This window comes from Cervus canadensis, chromosome 30 (assembly GCF_019320065.1).
Source record: "Cervus canadensis isolate Bull #8, Minnesota chromosome 30, ASM1932006v1, whole genome shotgun sequence".
Lineage (NCBI taxonomy): Eukaryota > Metazoa > Chordata > Mammalia > Artiodactyla > Cervidae > Cervus > Cervus canadensis.
In genome coordinates, this window is record NC_057415.1 from 35,531,537 (window position 1) to 35,553,760 (window position 22,224).

Below are 22,224 nucleotides of genomic sequence, written 5' to 3' on the forward strand. Positions count from 1 at the left end.
ACAAACCTAGACAGTGTGTTAAAAAGCAAAGACATCACTTTGCCAACAAAGGTCCGTATAGTCAAGGCTATGGTCTTTTCAGTAGTCATGTATGGATGTGAGAGTTGGACAATAAAGAAAGCTGAGCTCAGAAGAATTGATGCTTTCAAACTGTGGTGCTGGAGAAGGCTCTTGAGAATCCCTTGGACAGCAAGATCAAACCAGTCAATTCAGGGAAATCAACCCCAAATACTCTTTGGAAGGATTGATGCTGAAGCTGAAGCTCCAGTAGTTTGGCCACCTGATGCGAACAACTGACTCACTGGAAAAGACCCTGAAGCTGGGAAAGATTGAAGGCAGAAGGAGAAGTGGGCGACAGAGGATGAAATGGTTGGATGACATCACCGATTCAGTGGACATGAACTTGGCAAACTCCGGGAGATGGTGAGGGCTGGGAAAGCCTGGCAGCCTGCAGTCCATGGGGTTGCAAAGAGTCGGACATGACTTAGCAATTGAACAACAGCAAAACCAGGACAACTCCTTTACCAGCACCCTACACTGCCCTGATTGCTTTTCTGTCTCTTTCCTGCCAAACTTCTCTTGACATTGTGCCAGGGACAGATGGAAGGGCAGGCTGGGGAGGGCTGCTTAAGACCTCAGTTCATGGAGGTTCCAAACCATCCTTGAAATGTATTAATAAAAAGGTGGAGAAAATTGTGCTATGTGAAGATGAGTGCTGGGTGTGCTTGGAGAAACTACTTGCATGGCCTCTTGGGAGGAGAGTGAGACATACCCCTGCCTGCCACAAGGGGCAGCCTGGGGGTGAGACTGGTGAGGACCACTCACTCCTTCCCAAGGGAGGCACTCCACTTACTCCCTTCCAGGGAAACTTTCATTTCTCTCTCCTCTGCTCGCATACTTATGGCCACAAAGTGTGTGGGTTTTCTCCCACACCAAGCAATTCTCTGACTTTCCAGACACCAACTGCGTGTACGCTCAGTCGCTCAGTTGTATCCGATTCTTTGCAACCCCATGGACTGTAGCCCTCCAGGCTCCTCTGTTCATGGGATTCTCCAGGCAAGAATACTGGAGTGGGTTGCCATTTCCTCCTCCAGGAGATCTTCCTGACCCGGGGATTGAACCCGTGTCCCCTGTGCTTCCTGCACTGGCAGGTGGATTCTTCACCACCGTACACTTGGGAAGCCCAAGACACCAGCTGGGTATCCTACAATTCAGTTCAGTTCTGATACTGTTATAGAACCAAACTTGGGTCTACTTGCCATATACACAGCAAAGCCAATCTACTGGCACTGGGTTGTGGTGAAGCAAAGTCCAGCATTTATTGCAGGCACCAAGCGAGAGGAGTGGGCAACTCATGCTCAAAAGACTAGAACTCCCCAATGGCGTTCAGCAAGGGTTTTAAAAGAAAGTGTTAGGGGAGAGGGTCTTAGGAGGCATGATCAGTTCGTGGAACTTCTTCTGATTTGGTGGTGGTGGGGTAACAGGGAGATGTGTCAGAAATCTTGACCATCAACCTTCTGGTTTCAACTAGTCTAGGATCTACATGCTTGTGGTCAGCATGTTGTCCCCATCCTCCACCTGGGTACAGGTCTTAGTTTCTGCAGAACAACTCAAAGGTAAGCATCAAATTGCTATCTACATCCCTTCCGGAGGGACTGGGAGTCCTGTGTCTATACTGTCCTACTTATTGACTGCTTAAGCCTGCTCTTTGGAACTCGAGGAAAGGCTTAGAAAGGTGCAAAGACCCTGCAGAGTCTTGCTCAGTTTCAATCTCCCCTTTTCTTTGATACCCCTCAATCCTGAGGGAAAGAGGGGTTGAACAAGAAAGGAAATAAAAGTTTGGATAGAGAGATTCGTCATAAACTCAGTAAGGACACTTGGATTTAGGGGAACTCGGTTTCAACACTAATCAGGGTGAACATCAGATCCTGCAGGTTAAGGTCTCAGACCCACAAGACTATCCCCATTGCAATGGCAGTCACAAGTCCAGGTTGTCCCCTGTGCTTCCAACCCACCAGCTATAAGTCACAGACTCCCATAACCCCTTCTTTGGGTTTGACCATCTATTAGAACAGCTCACAGAATTCAATAGATCATTTACTTACTAGATTACCAGTTTAGTATAAAAGGATACAATTCAGGAATAGTCAGGTAGCAGTGATGCCCAGGGCAAGATATGTGGGAAACAGCACAGGGCTTCCATGACTTCTTCAGACTGGCCACCTACCCAGCACCTCCACATGTCCTAACTCCATCATTTAGGAGTTCCCTGAAAGCACCCTTACCTGGGCATGGTTGATTAAATCATCCTTCGTCATTAGTGACTAAGTCAATCTCCAGCACCGGTTCTCTTCCCAGAGATGAGGGGGTGGAGCTGAAAATTTCAACCCTCTAATCACAAAGTCAGTCCATTCTGAGGGTATCCAGGAGCCCGCAGCCAAAGGACATCTCATTAGTCTACAAAAGGACAAGTATCACTTTGGAGATCCCAGGAGTTTTATGACCTGTGTTACCAGAAATGGAGGTAGAGATCAAGCATATGTTTCTTATGACAGTCAGTCCCCTACATATGAATGAGGTCTCTTCAGAGAGTGCCTTTGTAAGTCTGGTATATTCGTAAGTCCAACAAAGTGAGCCTAGGTACTCAGCTGCATAGTACGGTACTGTAATAAGTTTATATTACTTTTCACACAAATAATACATAAAAAAACAAACACATAAAGTAAAGAAAACATTTTTAATCTTACAGCACAGTACCTTGAAAAGTAACTAATACAGTACAGCAGCTGGCATACAGGGGCTGGCGTCACATGAACAGCCAAGAGCCAGTGACTGGAGGGGTGAGAAGAGGTGAAGATGGTAGAGCTGAAGGATCTTAGGAGATGGAGGGCAAGCTGCAATTTCATGCCCGATGCTGATGGAACACGCGTTCACAACTTGCAGGTTTGTATGTAGGGCACTTACTGTATATCACAGCCGCTATCTATGGTTTTGCTTCAGGAGGCATGCAGGTCAGGCTGGAGCTGAATTGCTCTGGACAAAAGAAAGACCGAGAACGAGTCCAGCTGTTTACTGGCCCTCCCTGTTCACCCTTTGCCCACACGGGGGGCAACCGTAGCATTTCTGTGCATGAACAAATGAAGGCCCGCAGACCACTGTTCTAGATAACTAAACATCATTCACCAAAAGTTTTTAAATAAAACTGACTCTTTAACATTCTGGAAATTTAACCACTGGATTAAGACTTGTTCAAAAGTTTGTGAAGCTATAAATCATTCACCATGCTAGCATTCAACCTCGAATTGCTGATGCCAAGAATCAGATCCATGCCTAATGGGTGTTACGTCTACCTATACACGAATTTAAGAGGAACATGAATGATGTCACCTTGCAAAACATTTCTTGGCTACCACATGCAACTGCTGCAAATACTGCCTATTTCTAATTCAGGAGGGCCTCTCCAACCACAGGTTGCAAAAAAAAAAAAAAAATGGCTTCTCATTACTATTGGGAAGCAAGGGCTAATGTGGTAAGAAAGTATGGCCTTTATGTAGAGAGGGAGGAATGAGAAAGTTAATTAATCTGTTTTTTTCTGTAGTCAGATTAAAGCTCCTACACCCCACACACAGTGAGGTCAAATGGAGACATCAGAGTCTGGAGCAGAGAAAGCTAATTGAGGAGGTGCCAACACGGAAAATGGAGACTTAGACCAGTCTCAAGTCCATCTGGTTAGCTGGCCGGGGCACAAAGTTTTTAAAGGCAGGAAGGGTGAAAAGAAGAGAGGTGTAGGATGTGTGATCAGCTCGTCAATCTTCTGATTGGTTGGTGGGGAGGTAACAGGGGGTTGTTTCAGAAATTTCCATCATCTTTCTGGTTCCAACTAGTCTGGGGTCTACGTGCTCTTGGTCAGGATGTCATCCCCATCCTCCACCTGGGTACAGGTCTTAGTTTCTGCAAAACAACTCAAAGATAAACATCAAACTGTTATCTACATCCCTTCCGGAGGGAGTGGGAGTCTGGTGTCCGTGTTGTCCTAATCATTAACTGCTTGAGCCTGCTCTTTGGAACTCAGAGAAGGCCTAGGAGACATAAGCCTTCCTACCACACCCCCTTTTTTCTTCCTATCAACCAGAAATGGAGGGGTTTTTATTTCACCTGGGAGGGCCTTGCAGGATCCTGCTAGGTTTCCCTACCTCAAAGTCCACTCAAATCTTCCCTGGACTCTGAAGTGAGTCTGCAGTGATGGAGGCATCAGCCTTCATCACTCTGACCCCATCACATGCTCCAACCACACAGACCGTCCTAATCCTACTGCTATCTCCCATGTCAGCAGTAGCATCACCTTCAGAACCTCAGGATGTTTGGGAAGAGCACCTGGTGTTTCAAGGATAGAGTACAAGATGGGAAGACTTGTTCCCCTGGGCTCTGAACATAGCTGGCTGTGACAAAAAGCACTTAGGGTTATGGGTTACCCTGCGCCAGTGCCAGGCAGCAGATCCCAAGGGACAGAGGTGCTTGTGTGTTGGTGCGTGAACTCGGGTGTGAGTGTGTGCCCGAGTGTGTGCCCATTTGTGTGTGATATGTGGGGGCCTGGAAAGATCTGGGTTCCAGGTGAGAAAGTCATTGGCCCAGGTCTAATGGTAGCAGGTGTCCCCACACGGGGCTCAGCATGTCCTTACACAGTGTCTTGAAACTGCCCACTCCCATCATCTCACACCTGGACCACCGCACCTGCCCAGCTGCTCTGCCAACTCCATTCTTGTCCTCCCGGCCCCCTGTTCTTCTCACTGCAGACAGTGGGCTCTCTCTAAAGGGCAAGTCTGATATTACGCCTCCATACACACCTCACTTAAAATCTTTCCCTTTCTCCCCAGTACCCTCAGAGGACACTGCACACTCCTCAGCCTGCTTTCCACGCGCTGCAGCTTGGGTTCCCACCGAGAGCCCCACCCCCAGCATCAGCCTCCATCCCTCTGACCCCGTCACATGCTGCAGTCACGCAGACTGTCTTGATCGTTCTTTTATCGCCTTCTCCCTTACCTGCACTGTTCCCTCTTGAAGAGCTCCACTCGTGTTTGCAAGACTCCAGTTAGAGCAATGCAAGTTCAAGACACTAACTGAGCTGATAAAAAAAGAAAAAGAAGGGAAGCTCTAGTTCTGACAAGGATGTGGAGGGAGAGACTCGTTTCTGCATTGCCATATCGGGACAGCATCAAAGGTTGTTAGTGCTTTTTGATTTGTGATGTTTTTGCTTTCTCTCTTTTGGGGGAGAAGTTTTTTTTTTTTTTAATCAACTTAATTGAGGTATACTAGGCATACAATAAGGGCTTCCCCAGTGGCTCAGGGCTAAAAGAAACCCCCTGCAATGCAGGAGTCACAGGAGACTCGGGTTCGATCCCTGGGTGGGGAAGATCTCCTGGAGGAGGGCATGGCAACCCACTTCAGCATTCTTGCCTCGAGAATCTCCTAGACAGAGGAACCTGGTGGGCTATGTCCATGGGGTCGCAAAGAATTGAACACAACTGAAATGACTTAGCATGCACAGCATACAATAAAATTCACACGTTTTCAGTTTTCAGTTTCCAGCTCAAAGAGTTTCACAAATGTACATATCAATACGTGAGTAACCACCACCAGAATGAAAATATAGAACATGGTCATCTACTTCAAAAAGTTCTCTCGTGTCCCTGGGCAAATTGTCAAGGCAACCACTGATCTGATTTCTACCATTATAATTAGTTTTGGCTGTTCTCAAACTTCATATAAGTGGAATCACAGAGTCTGTGTGCTGGGTTGTTTTTTTTTTTTAATGTTTATTTATTTATTTGACTGCACCAAGTGTGAGTTGCGGCAGCTGGGATCTTAATTACAGCATGTGGGATTTTGCGTGGCATATGAACTCTTCGTTGAGGCATGTAGGATCTAGTTTCCTGACCAGGGTGGAATCCAGGCCCCCTCGTCAGGAGCATGGAGTCTCAGCAACGGGAGCACCAGGGAAGTCCAGTCCCTGAGCTGTCCAATCTAGCTCCTTTCTTTTTTGGGGGGGGCGGGGTGGGCTGCACTGGGTCTGCACTGCTGTTCACGGGCTTTCTCTAGTTGCAGTGAGCAGGGCTCCTCTTCCCTGTGGTGTGTGAGCTCCTCACTCTTGCAGAGCACCAGCTCTAGAGCGTGAGCTCGGTAGTTGTGTCACATGGGCTCACTTGTCCCGCTGCTTGTAGGATCTTCCTGGACCGGGGATTGAACCTATGTTCCCTGAATTGGCAGGTGGACTCCCAACCACTGGACCATCAGGGAAGCCTGAGTCTGGTTTCTTTTGTTCAGCTTGTTTTTGAAATTCATTTCCGTTGTTAAATATAGCCGTAGTTCATTCTTTTTTTGTTGCTAAGTATTATTCCATTGTATAAAAATACCACAGTTTGTTTTTCCATTTTCCTTTTGACAGATACCTGAATTGTTTGTAGCTTGGGGGCTACTTATTTTTATTTATAGGGGGGAGCTTTTAAATATCATTAAAATCTTGTATTGTTAAAGACATATGCTTTTCTTTCTCTTGAAAGGAATTTGGATGGTCTCTGACGTATCTTCAGAGGAAAAATTACAATCTAAGATGCTATAGGCAACTGCATCTCAATAAAGTTGGAAGAAAAAAAAAACAGAATAAAATGCTCTAGGTATAAAGAGGGGACATGTTTAGGGAAGTTAGAATCCAGGAAGTGAATGAAAGGTTATTCATCCATTCAAATTACAACTGCTGGCTACACCGACACAGGAAAAATTATTCAAATGTATGCAATGAATAAGAATACAAAATGGTAAGCCTATCATAATAATATTTTTGGAATCTATTTATACAAATAAAGATTTGATTCCATCACATAGAAATGCAAATGAGCAGTGGAATTATTTATTCCCTGGTTTATACTGAGTGTCTGTCCCTTGCTGGGCACTATTCCAGGACTGAGAACATATTGGGGAAAATAGAGGCAAGCTCGCTGCTCAACCAGCAAGGGGTGGAGAAAACACAGAGACCATTTCCTATTCTAGATGTTGAGAGGTGCTTTAAGTTGTATCAGCTAGGCCAAAATATTCATTCATCTCCTGTAACATCTTATGGAAAAACTCGAGTGAACTTTTTGGCCAGCCCAATACATTTGCTTCCCTGGTGGCTCAGACGGTAAAGAATCTGCCTGCAGTGCAGGAGACCTGGGCTTGATCTGTAGGCTGGGAAGATCCCCAGGAGAAGGGAATGGCTACCCACTCCAGTATTCTGGCCTGGAAAATTCCATGGACTGCATAGTCCATGGGGTCACAAAAAGTCGGATACGACTGAGCGACTTTCTCTCACTCACTCAATACTGGAAATGGACATTCAACTTAGATATCCCTTTCTTTTGGAAATGTCCCTGCCTCCAGGATTGAGTTGGGTCCCCTCTGGATTTTTGTTGTTTCAGGTTTCCCCACACACATTTGGGATTGATCCCATGTTTGCCCACACATCCTACCCCTAAAACCCTCCCCCACTCATTCCCATATACACCACACTCGCCTGGAAACTCTCTGAGTTGCCTTCAGCACTTGATTTACAGTTGGGTCCTTTAAGAGAGTTGGACTATAAAGAAAGCTGAGCACCGAAGAACTGATGCTTTTGAAATGTGGTGTTGGAGAAGACTCTTGAGAGTCCCTTGGACTGCAAGGAGATCCAACCTGTCCATCCTAAAGGAAATCAGTCCTGAATATTCACTGGAAGGACTGATGCTGAAACTGAAACTCCAATTCTTTGGCCACCTGATGCGAAGAACTGACTCATTGGAAAAGACCCTGATGCTGGGAAACATTGAAGGCAGGAGGAGAAGGGGACAACAGAGGATGAGATGGTTGGATGGCATCACCGACTCCGTTGTCATGAGTTTGAGTAAACTCCGGGAACTGGTGATGAACAGGGAGGCCTGGCATGCTGCAGTCCATGGGGTCGCAGAGTCGGATACGACTGAGTGACTGAACTGACTGACTGACCTTTAAGTCTTGGCACTTAATAGAATAGGAATTGAATGAAAACAGGAGACTTTGTTTACAGGCCCCTGGATCATTATCTAAACACATTAACTAGTGCCACTCAGGTCCAAACCTTTGGACCCTGGTAACTCCTCCAGGTTAGGGACCCAAATTAGATCCAGGCTTGTAAGCTTTACCTACAGCTGGCTTTGCAGGACGGATGGAAGGATTTGTGCAAGACATTTCACAACAGTTTGCCAGATTGTGTCACAGCTGGGTCCTAGGGACCCGCCCACAACTCCTTTATAAAAGTCACTGACGTCTTCCAACCACCAGCTTGCTTGGCTGCAGGTGTCTCCTGGTCTCAGCATGGCGCTGCTTTGGGCCCTCACTGTCCTGAGCCTCCTTCCCCTGCTGGATGCCCAGAGCCCCGAGTGCGCCAACCTGATGACTGTGGCCCCCATTACCAATGCCACCCTGGACTGGGTAAGTGCCTGACTCCCTGAGCACCGTGGGCAGCTGCTTCCCTCCCTGGGCTTTCTTTTGCCCACCTGATACCCTCCTTTTCTCTCTTGGGGTCTGGGCTGAAATTCCAACCGGCCTCCAGAGGCATTTCTCTGCCTCCAAATTCAGATGTCTCCTTGCAAGGTCCCCCAGCAGAGAACAATTCTGTCCTAGGCGGGGAGGGGCTGCCCAGGGGTTGGGGGGCATTTGGGGAGACACCTCGTTCCCTGAGTGAGCTCTTGTATGATCGCTCCTCATCTGGGGCCCCAGTCTCCTTGTTTGCAAAAGCAGAGCAGAGATCTGCTAAGTCTTATCCCAGCTGACTGTCAAGGATTTGGCTGCATCATCAATTCCTGGCTTCTCCCCAGCTCACTGGCAAGTGGTTTTATATCGGCTCCGCTTTCCGAAACCCTGAGTACAATGAGTCGGCTAGAATGATCCAGGCGGCTTTCTTTTACTTTGAGCCCAGGCATGCGGAGGACAAGCTGATCGTCAGAGACTACCAGACCATGTGAGGGCCCACACTGCCAGCCCTAGCTTCTGGCTTTCACTCCCAGCTGCAGAAAAACCTTGGGCGAGTCCAACTTTCCTCCTGGCCTCAGCCTCAGCCTCCCCATGGATGGAATTGCAGGGGGCAGGGGATGGGACACTGACTCTAATCGTCATCTGACTCATTGACTGCGATGGGTGATCGTGCACTTCTCTTTGACCGTCTTACTGTTTTTCTCCCTGCTTCTGTCTGGCTGTAGTGCGGACAAGTGCATCTACAACCGCAGCACCATAAACATCTATCGTCAGAATGGGACCATGTCTAAAATTGGTGAGAGCCAGCCTTCAGGTGGAGGGCTGTTGTGTGGAGTGGGGAGATGGTGGGTTGTCCAGCCTCAAGGAGGGGGCCCGGAGGACTTCTTATATCTCTGTGGTCCTAGTACCTACACACAGCAAATGATCAGTAATAACTGCCAGCATTTTCAAGTTCTTGCTGTGTGCCAGGCACTGTTTGAAGAGCTTTACAGTTAATCCCCTTCATACTCATTAACAACCGCAGGAGGACATCATAGTGTTCAGATGGGGAAACAGAGAAATAGAGATGTCAAGGCATTTCCCCGAGGTCACACAGCTTATAATTAGAACTAGGATCTAAACCCCAGGCTGGTTCCAGTCCTACGTCTCAGTCAATTACTCCATATCTTCTGCGAGCTAAAGGTGGGAGCCTGTAAGGGGCAGGCAGTGACTTCACCCATGTCCCACTAACACTGCAGAGGGCACCCAGTAGGAGCCGATGGAATTGAACAGATGTCACTTTGCAGCCCGGAGGCTGCTGTCTGAGTTTGGTTTCCTCATCTGTAAGACGGGGAGATAAAGGCCTTGACAACCACGGTCCATGTGAGGCTCCTAAGATTGTACACATGGAGGGCACTCGGTGCGGAGCCTGGCACACGGCAGGAGCGAGGGACCAGCGGCCCCTGGCCTTCCCGGATTGGCTGTGTGGCCTTGGGCACATCCCCGTTCCTCGCCCATGAGACGGGAACCATTGTGGTTTCCCGTGGTCTCACCAGAGGCTTTCTTTTTCAGAGTCGGACAGAGAACACTTTGCTGACCTGCTGCTCAACAAGCACCTCAGGACCTTCATGCTTGCTGCCTCCTGGAATGGCACAAAGAATGTGGGGGTGTCTTTCTATGGTAGATGTCCCAAACCCCCACTCCTCCCAAGCCTCACCCCAGGACCACCACTCCCTGGGCTAGATCCCCAGAACCCCAGCCCTCCCTGGCCTCCCACTTAGGCCTCCCAGCATCCCCACCTGGCCCCTTGTTCCCTCTTGTAGCTGACAAACCGGAGGTGACCCAGGAGCAGAAGAAAGAGTTCTTAGATGTCATCAAGTGCATAGGCATCCAGGAATCAGAAATCACATACAGTGACGAGAAGAAGGTGAGTGCAAGGAGGATGGGGTAGTGCTCACCCTGAGGGTGGTCCCCCCTTGGGCAGCCTCAGAGGCCTAGAGAGGCAGTCAAGTCTGCCCAGCGAGACAGGACATCCTGTTCAAGCACCGGCTTCCCTGCAGGACCCCCAGGGGATGGATGAGTGTCCAGGAGGGAAAAGTCACTGGGAAATCAGGGAGGATGCCTGGAGCACGTGGGGGCACTGGAAAACCTAGCAGGAGGGGAAGAGCAGAGCCAAGTTGCAGCAAATGGAAAAGAGACACATACAGGAAATGATCATTTACAGCTGCTGCCTGCCACACCCCAGCCCTCTAATGCCCGTGTGATGGGCAATAGGTCTTATGGTTTTGGAGTCACCCAAACTGCAAGTCCAGGACCACTGTCCTGATTTTTGCTATGACTGAGGATTTTCTGTATCCTCTTAATGCTTTCCTTTAAATCTGTGTTAAATGAAAGGCTTTCCTTGGTCTTGTCCTGTGCAATATCTGAAGTCACAGAGCTGATAAGCTGGCTACCCTTTTTTGATATACGTGAAATACTTTCATGATTGTTAAAATGAAAACATCTCCATCTGCCTGCCACTGAAAGTCATTTCCCATGACCACCTGTGGCACAAATCACCACCCCCCCCCATTTTCAGGAACTTCGGAAAAGAGCTTATGAACACAGGCCCCGGAGTTGGTCCCGCGGCCAGCAGCCTACCTCCCCCATCTGCTGGCTGGGGGACAGGCCCCAGGCCATCCTGAACCTCCCTCTCATCATCTGCAAAAAGGTGTGAGGAATCCAGGAGATCAACAGAAGGGCAGACAGGGAATACGTGCTTAGACATGCCAGTTGTTGAGGGTGTGAGCCTCCGTTTCAGTGGTGAATGAGCTGAGACGCAGAGAGAAAATGACCTGCCCAAGGTCACCCAGCGGGAGCCCTGCCTGGGCTGGTGCCACAGTCCAGAGCTCATTCCCCTCCGAAGACCCAGAGTCTCTTTCTGGCCAGCCCCTCCCCTCACCCCCGCTCCATGCCCACTGCCAGGCCTGGCGCATCGGTTTCCTGGGCTCAGTCGGCCCTGCCTTCTGCCCAGCCCAGCCCAGCCTTCCCTGACCACACACTGTCTTCTCCCACCAGGATGTGTGTGGGCCGCTGGAGAAGCAGCACCAGGAGGAAAGGAAGAAGGAGACAGAAGCGTCCTAGTATTGGGTCAGGATCTGGGGGGCTACGAGGGCCCACCCTCAGCCCCCTGCTCACCCTTTGTACCTCAGTTCCCTCAGCTGCATCAGTAAAGTTTGTTTTGGTGCAGTCAGATTGTCCTTTGCGCGTTCATTCATCCATTCATTCATGTGCCCGCCTGAGTCAACTGAGGTCAGCCCTGGCTGATCAACTGCCCTGAGCTGATCCCTGGTTGGAGAGCCCTTGCTGTAATCCCCAGCACATGTGCCAGAATGGACAGCCATATGCGTTGAGCGCCAAGGGACCCCCGCACGGGGGAGGTTCCTTCTGGTGGGGAGTCTGGGAAGGCTACCCGGAAGGGGCACCTGAACCCCTCTAGAGAGATGAGAGCTTGATGGCACCTGCTGTTCCCACTGAAGCCAAAGATCTGTTTAAGGAATATCGAGGCAGAGGGCCGTGAGCAGGCGGTCAGGTAGACAGAGGATGGTGAAGACTCAGGAGTGTGGCGCCAGGCACCAGGGTCCTTACTTTATTAATGGATGTCACCCTGGCCATCTGGGGAGGTGAGTGGGAGGGGCAAGGCAGGGGGCAGGGAGACCAGCTCGGAGTCTTCCGTGAGCATCCTGGAAGAGGCAGGTGCCTGGGCCAGGGCAGGGGCCAGATGCAGGAGGCTCAGAGGACTCAGGGCCAGGCCAGAGGGGCTGTGTGTCTCCTTGAGGTGGCCCCTGAGTGCCCGCCTATCACGCAGGAGGAAGAAAGGACACCTGGGGTAAGGAGGGTCTCTCAAATCCAGACAACTGGGTATGTGATTGGAGCGCTTGCCGTGGAGCCATGTCCAAGGCAGACCCACTTAGAGGTGCATAGAGGACTTAGAGTCTGAAGCCAGGAGTTCAGCAAGGAAGGCGGGTGTCTGGGACTTCCCTGGTGGTCCAGCGGCTAAGACTCCATGCTCCCAATGCAGGGGGCCTGGGCTCCAGCCCTAGTCAGGGAACTATCCCACATGCAGCAACAAAGATCCCACGTGTAGCAACTAAGGCCCCGGTGCAGCCAAATAAATAAATAGACAAACATTAAAAAAATAAAAAAAGAAGGCTGTTCTCCTTCCAGACCCAAGGCTTCTGTGATATGTGGTCACGTGAGAGAAGCGGCACGATGCAGGTGGCAGAGAAGTTGCACTGAATAATTCAAGTATTCTGTGTGCACAGGTCCTAAGCCATCTGGAGTGAGAGGACCATAACCCTGGCTCCTGAAACCCCGTCCTGTGGCTCACCCACTTGCATCCTCCAAAGAGCCACACCCCCAAGACTCCAGCCGCCTTTGTCCAAAGCTGCAGCCATGCTGTGCTGGGGCACTGAGGCTGGAGACACTGCCCTAGGTCCCTACCTTGGGCTCCCCGTTCCCATCCACTTCCCACGAGGGTGTGGGCCTGGAGGCTCAGAACCTACAAGAAATCCTTCATCTCAGCAAGATGCCATTGTCAACTCTCCTGAGAAGGATCAGCTGAAAAATGAAATCGAAATGGGTTCTGGAGAAGCAAGTGAGATGAGAGGTGGGGAAGACTGAAGAAAAGGCCAAGGGAAGAGGAAGCGGGAGTCAGGGAGAAAATGTCATGGAGGTTTAGGGAGAGTAAAACAGTCACAAAGAACATGGACTTTGGAGTCAGACCATCACAAGTTCCGGTAGACGGAACCTCGGTCTCCTCATCAGTAAAATGGGGGGCACACTTAGCTCAAGGATTGGCATCTAGGAGATGCTCAGTCAATAGCAGGTGTTGTTTGGTGTCAAAAGGAGCATTGGAAAGAGAGTCCAAGCTCGCGCTTGTCAAGACACCAATTTGCTCACAATGTCTCACAAAAGAGGCTTGGCCAGATGGCCTCTCCTCGCAGACCCCCTCCAGTGGAAAGTTTCATGGTTCTGAGTGGGTAAAGTTGGAGAAGGAAGGCAGGCGGGTAGAGCCTGGAAATGCGCACCCAACCTGTCCTACGGGGGCAGGGCTCCGCTCAGCACCGAACCTTTTGCGCCCTAACGTGACCTTAGAAACCACAATTGGATGACATACACCACAGATGTGGGTGGGTTTGGGAATGTTTGGGGTGTTCTTTGACCTCCATTTCTTAAGATTACCATTTAGGGACTTCCATGATGGGCCAGTGTTAGAACTCCGTGCTGCCACTGCAGGGGGCACGGGTTCAGTCCCCGGTCAGGGAACTAAGATCCCACATGCCACGTGGCATGGCCAAAAAATAAAAACAAAACAATTTTAAAGATCAATATTCACTCTTCTTTATTTGCTCTCATAACGAAAATAGATTTTTGTTTTAATGCCCCACATATACAAATATCAGTGATGCACACACATTTCAGAAAAGCTGAGGTCTGAGCTGCTACAGGGTCGGGGAGCAGAAGGCCTGGCCTCAGGGGCACACACCAGGAGCTGGCAGGAAGCTGGCCACTGGCCCAATGCCACAGGGGTCCGAGGGGAGAGCCAGGGGTCTCGGCATGAGGTACTGAGGGGGGACCGTGGTGGACAGTTTTCTGGGGCCCCCTATGGGGTGTCTCCATTGCAGCAAGCCTGTGGGAAAGGCCTCTTGACCATGGGGAAGCTGGGCGCTTCTAAGATATTCCAATGGCCTCAAAGTACCCCATGGACCGACCACTAGTCACCAGCAGGAAGGTCCACGGCCACATCCTTCCCAGAGACAGCTACTCTGGAGTGGCTGGTCACAGGTAGGGGACAAATTTTCACCAGGGACCCTGGCCCTGTCCCCTCTTATCTGGCCTCCTAAGAAGGATTGAAGGCCAGAAAAAATGCCTCAGTTAAAAAAAAAAAAACAACCTGTCCATCGTATATAAAATACATATTATTAGCTGGAGATGGACCCGTGCAAGCCAGGGGCCTCCCAGAGATGCGTCTGGGCAGAGGGTGGCCTCAGTCCAAGCCTCAACCTACTTCAAGGCTAGGAAGTGACTCCTCTGAGTCACCCGCTGACACTCCTTTCGTTTTGGAAACACGGAGGCTGAGAAGGCCGGGCCCGGGGCGCAGGGAGCCTTCCTCGTGAGGGTCTGCGGGGCCTCTGGGAGTGGCTCAGCGCCCTCTGGCCTGGGCCGGGGGGGCGACAGGGGACCGCCAGGCCCCTGCCCGCCGCGTGTCCCTGAGCCTCGAGCGCAGTCAGAAGAGGCAGGAGCCCCGCAGGCCGCGGGCCTGGCGCAGCTCGGCCGACAGCGAGCGGCTCATGTGCTGGGTGGTGGAGCGGACGCTCTCGGCAGCTTCGACCGCCCGACTCAGGGCCTTGTTGAGCTCCTCCAGGTCCTTCAGGTCCAGCTGGACGGAGTGCCGGGGCCCCCGGGCCGGCCGGGAGCGGGCAGCAGGGGGCCACTCAGCGGCTGCTCGGACAGAGGGGGCTGAGGTAGGTGCCGGTGGCGCGTAGTACCTGCGGGGAGAGATGGGTGAGTTCCCCGACCACGGAGACGCCTTGGGGCGTCTCAGGTCCGGCTCGGTCCTTGGTGGCTACATTCTGAGTCTCAGCCTCTTCACCTCCAAAATGGGAAAAATACCCCCCGCCAAGGGATGTGTTGGAGGGATGAAGCCAGAACAGTGCTCGAACGCGGTCACCTATCCATCTATCCATTCATTGAACAAATACGTATTGACCTTATACTAAGTACCAACTGGTGTGCTGCGGCCTGGGGTTACCATAGTGAATAAACAACACTGCCTGCTGCCTTCCTGGAGCTTCGAGTCTGGAAGACTGGTCTCAGGGAGACTGGGACCACCCCAGGTTCTGGAGCAAGACTCCTTCACCATCTAATTCCTATTTGTCAGGTGTGGAGTGATGGAGAAGCATGACGATAATAATTAGGATTCTGCAGGAGTGCGATGGTCTGTCTCCTCTCAACCCAGAGCAGGGGGTGGAAGTGCGTCCTTCCCAGCCTGGTCCTGCAAGAATGTGGGGTGTTGTTTAAAAGTCCTGGGGAAAATGGGCAGAGGAGCCACGAGATGAAGCACAGATTTCTCCAAGAAGTGACTCCTGCATTCATCCAAAGATGCCCAGGTTTAGGGTTCAAGGAGACTAGTGCTGGGCAAGAAGCAGTGGCACCTGTGATGTGGAATACAGTGTCTAGAGAGGGACAAAGTGAAAGATGGGGACAAAGAAGCGTTTTGCATAAATGGAGCAGGAATGGGTTTAGGAAGACTTGGCTGGAGACATTCGCTGGTGTTTTGCTTGGGATGCGGTAAACTCCGGTCTTACTCCTGATCCTTCTTTCTAATTTGCATTATTGCACAGTGTGACAAAAGGACTATGCTAGGATCTGAACAGATGTCTCTCCAAACAAGATAAACAGATGGCCAACAAGCACAGGAAAAGATGCTCAGTATCATCAGCCATCAGGGAAATGCAAATCAAAACTACATGAGATGCCACTTCACACACTCCCCACCCACTGGGTTGGCTAAAAACAAAGACAGATAGCAGTGAGTTTTGTGGGAGGCGGTGGGAGATGGGAACCCTCAATACACTGCTGGTGGGAATGTGAAACGGCGCCGCTAGCTTGGAAGGCAATTTGACTGGTGCTCAAGCAGTTAAACCCAAGGCCTAGCCCAGGGCTGGAATCTTCATCCTTGGTCCCCGCAGGCCAGGCTCTGACATAAGTGCTTTGCTAGCACTATCTCGTTTATTTCGTAGGTACTTTTATGCTTATTGTACAGATGAGTGAAGTGAAGCTCAGAGAAGCTAAGGGATGCAGAAGGCTGCCCCAAACCCTGATCATTCCTCTTGGCCACCCGCACAACCATGAACAAGCTACTTCACTTTCAAGGGCTCCACTTCCCCCAGAAAACAGCCACACTGAGCTACCTCCCAGGGTAGAGCCAATAGGAAAACTCAGGCCAAAAGCTTTGTATGTCTGCCGCTCTGTAAATAACAGCTACTGAGGATTCTCCCAGAATCAGGGGGCTGGGGCAGTACGCGATTTAAACCCACAGCTAATTAGCTCCCAGTAGATCCTGATACATATCATCTGAACCGAATGAATGAATGGGTTTCTTGAACCCAGTTCTCTCCTTTAAGGACAGAGGAGCTGGTGTAACTCCTGGATTCCCACACACCCCTGCCTTCTGATAATTTGATGACCAGATTGACCTGAAAGTTACCCTGAATTCCCCATAGGGCAGATGCTACAAAACAGAACAAACAACAACCAGAAAACCTCACTAAACTGAAACATTTGCTAGAAACTAAAAAGCTGGACTAGAAAGAAAACCATAACCTCTAGTTCAGCGGTTATAAGGCAGCTGGCCAGCAGGTGGCAGCACAGGCCCACTTAGCTTTCTAAGGCGTTCATGGCTGCAACCACTGAGCATATTCAGTCCTGCTTGACTGGCCGGTGGAGAAACATAGCCATCAGTCCCAATTTCAGTAGTATTAGCAGCACTATGGTTACTGGCTGCCCTGACCCACTTATTTTACAGCAAAGGAAACTGGTATAGAACTGCTGACAACACTCTGGAGAAGACAAATCTCCTAATTCCAGGGTCTGGGCTTCTTTTTTCCTGCACAAGCCTGTCTTGTTGAAAGTACCTCCCTCATTTTTCTTCTTACTGACAGCAATATTGAACGGTAGCAGCATCCGTGGCGACGACACAGCTGCGGTTTATTCAGCAAAGCGCACGTGCCAGCAGGCACTACACACCCTGCAAACATCTCATGGGGTTCTTGCCCCCTTGCCTCATCTAATCCTCATACAAACTGTATGTGACCGAGACTCTGACCCCATTTAACAGAGGGGGAAACTGAGGCTCAGAGAGGAAGTAGCTTTACCAAGGCCACAGCACTAATAAACGGCAGACAGGATTCCAGCGCCGCTCTGATTCTAAAACCTAAGCCTGGAAGTAGCTTTATACAAGGCCACAGATAATAAATGGTAGACAGGATTCCAGCGCCGCTCTGATTCTAAAACCTAAGCCTTTTCCACCTCGACGCCTGTGTCTTTCCTCTTAACTGATGTTACCTCCAAATGTAACATGCAAACAGTGATTGCTCATCCTAACATGGACCAGACTGGTATGCCTCTGAACTGTCAAGACCAATGGGAACAGGGAAAGTCTGAGAAACTGTCTCAGCCAGGAGGAGCCTGGGAGATGTGACAACCAAATGTATGTGGTACCTTGGGGCGGGGGATCCTGGAACAGAAAAAGGACTTCAGGAATAAACTAAAGAGGCCTAAATAAACTGTGGACTATATTTAATAACCATGTATTAATAACGGCTCACTAACTGCACATGGACCATATCAAGGTGTGCGTGTGTGTTAGCTGCCCTGTTGTACCTGACTCTTTGCAACCCCATGGACTGTAGCCCACCAGGCTCCTCTGTCCATGGAATTTTCCAGGCAAGAATCCTGGAGTGGGTTACCATTTCCTTCTCCAGGGAGTCTTCCTGACCCAGGGATTGATCCAAGTCTCTTGCATCTCCTGCACTGGCAGGCAGATTCTTTATCATTGTGCTCCCTGGGAAGGTTACCACATCAAGGTGAGATGTTAGTATCAGAGGAAACGGTGTTTGGGCTGTATATGAGAACTCTCTGTCTTATCTGTTCCTTTTCTCTATAAATCTAAAACTGTTCTAAAAAGAAAGTCTAATTTTTTTTTTTTAAGTGAGGGCATTAGTTGCTTGCCGAGAAGACCCACAGGGAAATGGGAGATGATTAGGGTTCTAAGTCCCCATGAGGGCAAGGCCCTCTGCCAGGCTCCTTCACTGTTGGGTCCCCAGGGTCAAGCAGTCTCCCTGGTACCCAAGGAGCATTCCAGGTTTGTTGAGTGACTATACCAGTGTTGGGGGAGAAACACAGGAGTACTCAGTGCTGAGTTCTCAGCTACCCAGCTCAGGGCTGAATGCTAACTATTAAGCAATTCAGACAGGCAAAGAGGGCTGGAAGGGAAGGTTCTTACACAGTGGCTGATGGATAAGGCAGGACGGGAATCGAGGAGATGTAGGCAAAGGCAGGAGGGGCTGGTGCCGAGGGCGCGGCAGCCAGATACCACAGTCCAGGGGGCGGCCGGGACGGCGACCCTGTCCGCTTGCTCCTCTGCTTGGGGCTGGACGTTGAAGGTGCGTTTCTCATGGTGGCGGCCTTTTCTGGCGCTGTCAGGGAGGGACCGCAGAGACACAGTCTCACAACCTGGGAAGATCTGGCAGAGAACAGAGGGCCCCCCAGCCCCGCCCGCCCCACTGGAGCTAGACGGGGGGCTGGCCACGCAGGAAGTGCCTCGCTTTGGGAAGCCAGCTCTCATCCAGTTTGCTCCACCCTAGACTGGGCGAGCTGCCACCCCAGATAAACCCCCTCCCAGGGCCCCAAACCCAAATCCAGGGGAGCAGGGGGGAAGAGACGGAGCGTCGGTCCTACCAGAGGTGGCTGAGTCTGGGCCATCCCCCTCAGAGGGGGACCCAACTCGACTACACAGGGGACATCGCAAGGTCTCACTGCGAGACGGTCCCAGGGGGTCCCTGGTGACAGCATCACCTGGAAGAGGAGGCAGGGAGGTCAGGAGAGGATGGTGTCTAAGTCATCAGCCCCCCCCACAGGCCTCCCAAGGCACTGAGCTCCCCTCAGGGACGACTGCAGAGGAGACAAGCCGCCTCCAGGGGGTGACAACGTTGATGGTAACCAGGACAGTGAGAGGCATCTCATGAGCTGGGCCTGCTGCTCAGGGCCTTCACGCATTAACTGATCGAATCCAACAAGCCACTGGACTAGCTATTATGATCACCTCCCCATCTTACAGATGGAGAAACTAAGGCTCCAATAGGTTGAATAATCTGCTGTCTCGGAGCTAGGAAGCAGCACCTGTATCTGTGGCCGTTCTCCACAGTGACACAGGCCCATTCTCCAGGAGGGACTGGTCCGCAAAGGCCCCTGGGCACCAGGCGGGTCAGTGGAAGCCTAAGTGAGCAGGAGTGTGGGCACCCTGGTTCTCTTCCAGTGCAAATCCTCAACACCGCATCTGGGAGAATTCCAGGGTCCACCTGCCTCTCCTTCAGGCCTCAGCTCCGCATCACTCCCTCTGGGAAGCCCTCCCGCCCCCTGGGCTGAGTTATGGGCTCTCCAGCCCCACCCTGTGCTCTCCCATCCTCGTTCTGACCCTTCAGTTTTGTCTGCTAAGCTGAATTTGTCAGGGACAAGGCCCAGAGCCCAGTATAAGAGGATAAGGGCTGAATAATGAATGAGTGAGCAGGCCTGCTGGGACTCTAGCAAAGGCACAGAAATATAGTGGTGAAGAGCCAGGGCTTTAGAGTCACAAACATCAGGGTTCATGGTAACCATGACGGTGAGAGGCATCTCATGAACCAGGCCCTCTGCTCAGAGTCTTCATTTATTAATTGATTGAATGCAACAAGCCACTGAACTAGCTGGCTTTACCACTTGTGAGATGTGTGTGCTTCGGCAAGTCACTTGACCTCTCTGAGCCTCAGTTTCACGGGTATGGTAATAAAATGGACAAAACCTACTTCATGGGGTTGTGAGGATAATGCTTGTAAAACCCTTAGCATGTTGCTAAGTAAGGTCTTCATAAATGACAGCACTATCATTATCATCATCACTGCTTGAAAGGGCCTCAGAGACCATCTCCAGACCTTTTTTATTATAGATGTGGAGTCCAAGGCTCAGAGTAGTTAAGGAACTTGTCTGATGTCACACAGCACGTCAGTGGCAGAAGCGAGACTAGAACTTGGGGTCCACATTCTCAGGCCACTGCTCTCCCCACTACTCACCCCCGAAACCCTTGGGTTTGGGGGAGGGGGTGAGGAGGGTGGAAGGTAGACAGAGGGGAGATAAGGTAATCATCGCTGCCAGCCTGCCTACTGCTCACACCCCTCCCCGCATCAGGAACTTCTGAAATCATGTTCATGGTTTCTCCACGTCAAGGTGAAGGAGAGTGGCTTCAGGCAAAGCACCTGGAGAAACAGGTGTGAGAAGTCCAGAAGCTGAGAAGTCCAGAAAAGTCCTGCTGTCTTCTGTACGTTGACCCAGCACTGAGCTCAGGGCAGTCTATGTCCGGCCCAACTGCACCCCTGCCCCCCAACCAAGAAGCTGAAGCTTTATGGCCCTGGCTGCTTCCCCAGGTACCACCGCCTACCTGGATCCTCTGTCCCAGGGGGTCGGCAGTGGGGACAGCAGACCGGGGCACTGCTTCTTGGGACAGCCTTGGGGGTCAGAACACAGTACTCCTGGCCTGGGGAAGAAAGCAGAACAGCATCAGCTGTGCGTGGATGCAGAACGGGGGATGATTTAGAATACAAATCTCTCTCCTCTTCCTCCAGATGGTTTAACAATCTCCCTCTCATTTTCTCATGCACACACAACATGTGTGTAAATATGTAGATACATAAGTGTGCATGTACATATACACATACAGATAAAACACATTTATCTGTCCGTGTATTGTAAGCTCTTTCCAGACTCCTGTTTCATCTCAGATCCTATTTGGAACCAACTGCCTAGTTCTTGACATACGGGAAAAAAAATCAACAAACCCAAGCTCAGTCAGGACTGGAAAGCAGGCAGGAAGACAGGATAAGCAATGACAAAGCATGATGGTACTCCCCAGACCCCAGCTTGCTGGTTAGGATTAGAATGGCTGGGGCTTGGAGTCAGTGGTGTTTCCTCTGTGCTTCATGTGGCTGGGAAACGGGGAGAGTCATGCTGGGGGTTTCACAGGCTTCTTGGGAGGATTGAGTGGGGCTGTATCCGTGTATTCTGCCCTGCACTCAGCAGATGTCAGGAGCTCAACGTTATCAAAAAATCGGACAGACTCTTGGATCTGCACTCAGTCCCACTATTCCCTGCCTTATCCATCTGAGTCTCACATAAGACCTTTGGGATGATGCCTGATTCATTATTTTTTTCTCTGTCCTCTGCCGTACAGGGTCTCCACTTTATACTCCGTGTGTGTTGCACTGAGGCCCCTGGACATGCTGTTGTTTTCACTTCTAAGCCTCAGTGTCTATTTGCTCCATTGGGAGATGTGTATCTCATTTCTTGCTTTGTCTGCATCGCTCAGCCTTCTGGATCTGAGGTTAACCGCCCTCCTTCCCAGCGATGTATGGGTGAGCGCCAAGTCTGTAATTTACTCACTGTAATTTACATGCTTACTGTAATTGCTTATTTGTTACTGTCTTCTCTGCTGTGCAGTCAGATTCATGAAAGTAGGAACCGTATCCATATTTCATATTTGACATGTGGGCGTGCTCTGTCATGTCCGACTCTTTGTGACCCTAGGGCTTGTAGCCCCTCAGGCTCCTCTGTCCATGGGATTTTTCAGGCAAGAACACTGGAAGGGATTGCCATTTCCTACTCCAGGGGAATAGGTCCCATCACTTCATGGCAAATAGATGGCGAAACAGTAGAAACAGTGACAGGTTTTGGGGGGCTCCAAAATCACTGCAGATGGGGACTGCAGCCATGAAATTAAAAGACACTTGCTCCTTGGAAGGAAAGTTATGACCAACCTAGACAGCATATTAAAAAGCAGAGACATTACTTTGCCAACAAAGGTCTGTCTAGTCAAAGCTGTGGTTTTTCCAGTAGTCATGTACGGATGTGAGAGTTGGACTACAACGAAAGCTG

The 22,224-nt window shown here is 50.5% G+C and overlaps 2 protein-coding genes across 6 annotated transcripts in view; one reads left to right on the plus strand and one right to left on the minus strand.

Moving 5' to 3' along the window:
• Positions 1–8,178: 8,178 nt before the first annotated feature.
• On the plus strand, positions 8,179–11,727 carry LOC122431699 (alpha-1-acid glycoprotein). The gene is made up of 6 exons (XM_043453067.1): positions 8,179–8,478; positions 8,865–9,007; positions 9,246–9,316; positions 10,072–10,179; positions 10,323–10,426; positions 11,557–11,727. Exons 1-6 carry the CDS (start codon positions 8,362–8,364, stop codon positions 11,620–11,622), a joined length of 609 nt encoding a protein of 202 aa, XP_043309002.1. The 5' UTR covers positions 8,179–8,361; the 3' UTR covers positions 11,623–11,727.
• Positions 11,728–13,856: 2,129 nt separating this feature from the next.
• AKNA (AT-hook transcription factor) overlaps positions 13,857–22,224 on the minus strand; it is a 57,292-nt gene continuing 48,924 nt past the window's right edge. For all 5 annotated transcript variants that reach the window (XM_043453027.1, XM_043453026.1, XM_043453025.1 and 2 more), the window contains exons 19-22: positions 20,735–20,830; positions 19,003–19,119; positions 18,548–18,740; positions 13,857–15,029 (exon numbers count right to left, since the gene is read on the minus strand). In XM_043453027.1, coding sequence (XP_043308962.1) covers positions 14,768–15,029; positions 18,548–18,740; positions 19,003–19,119; positions 20,735–20,830 — 668 coding nt within the window. In that variant the 3' untranslated portion in view covers positions 13,857–14,767. The remainder of the gene's footprint in view (positions 15,030–18,547; positions 18,741–19,002; positions 19,120–20,734; positions 20,831–22,224) is intronic.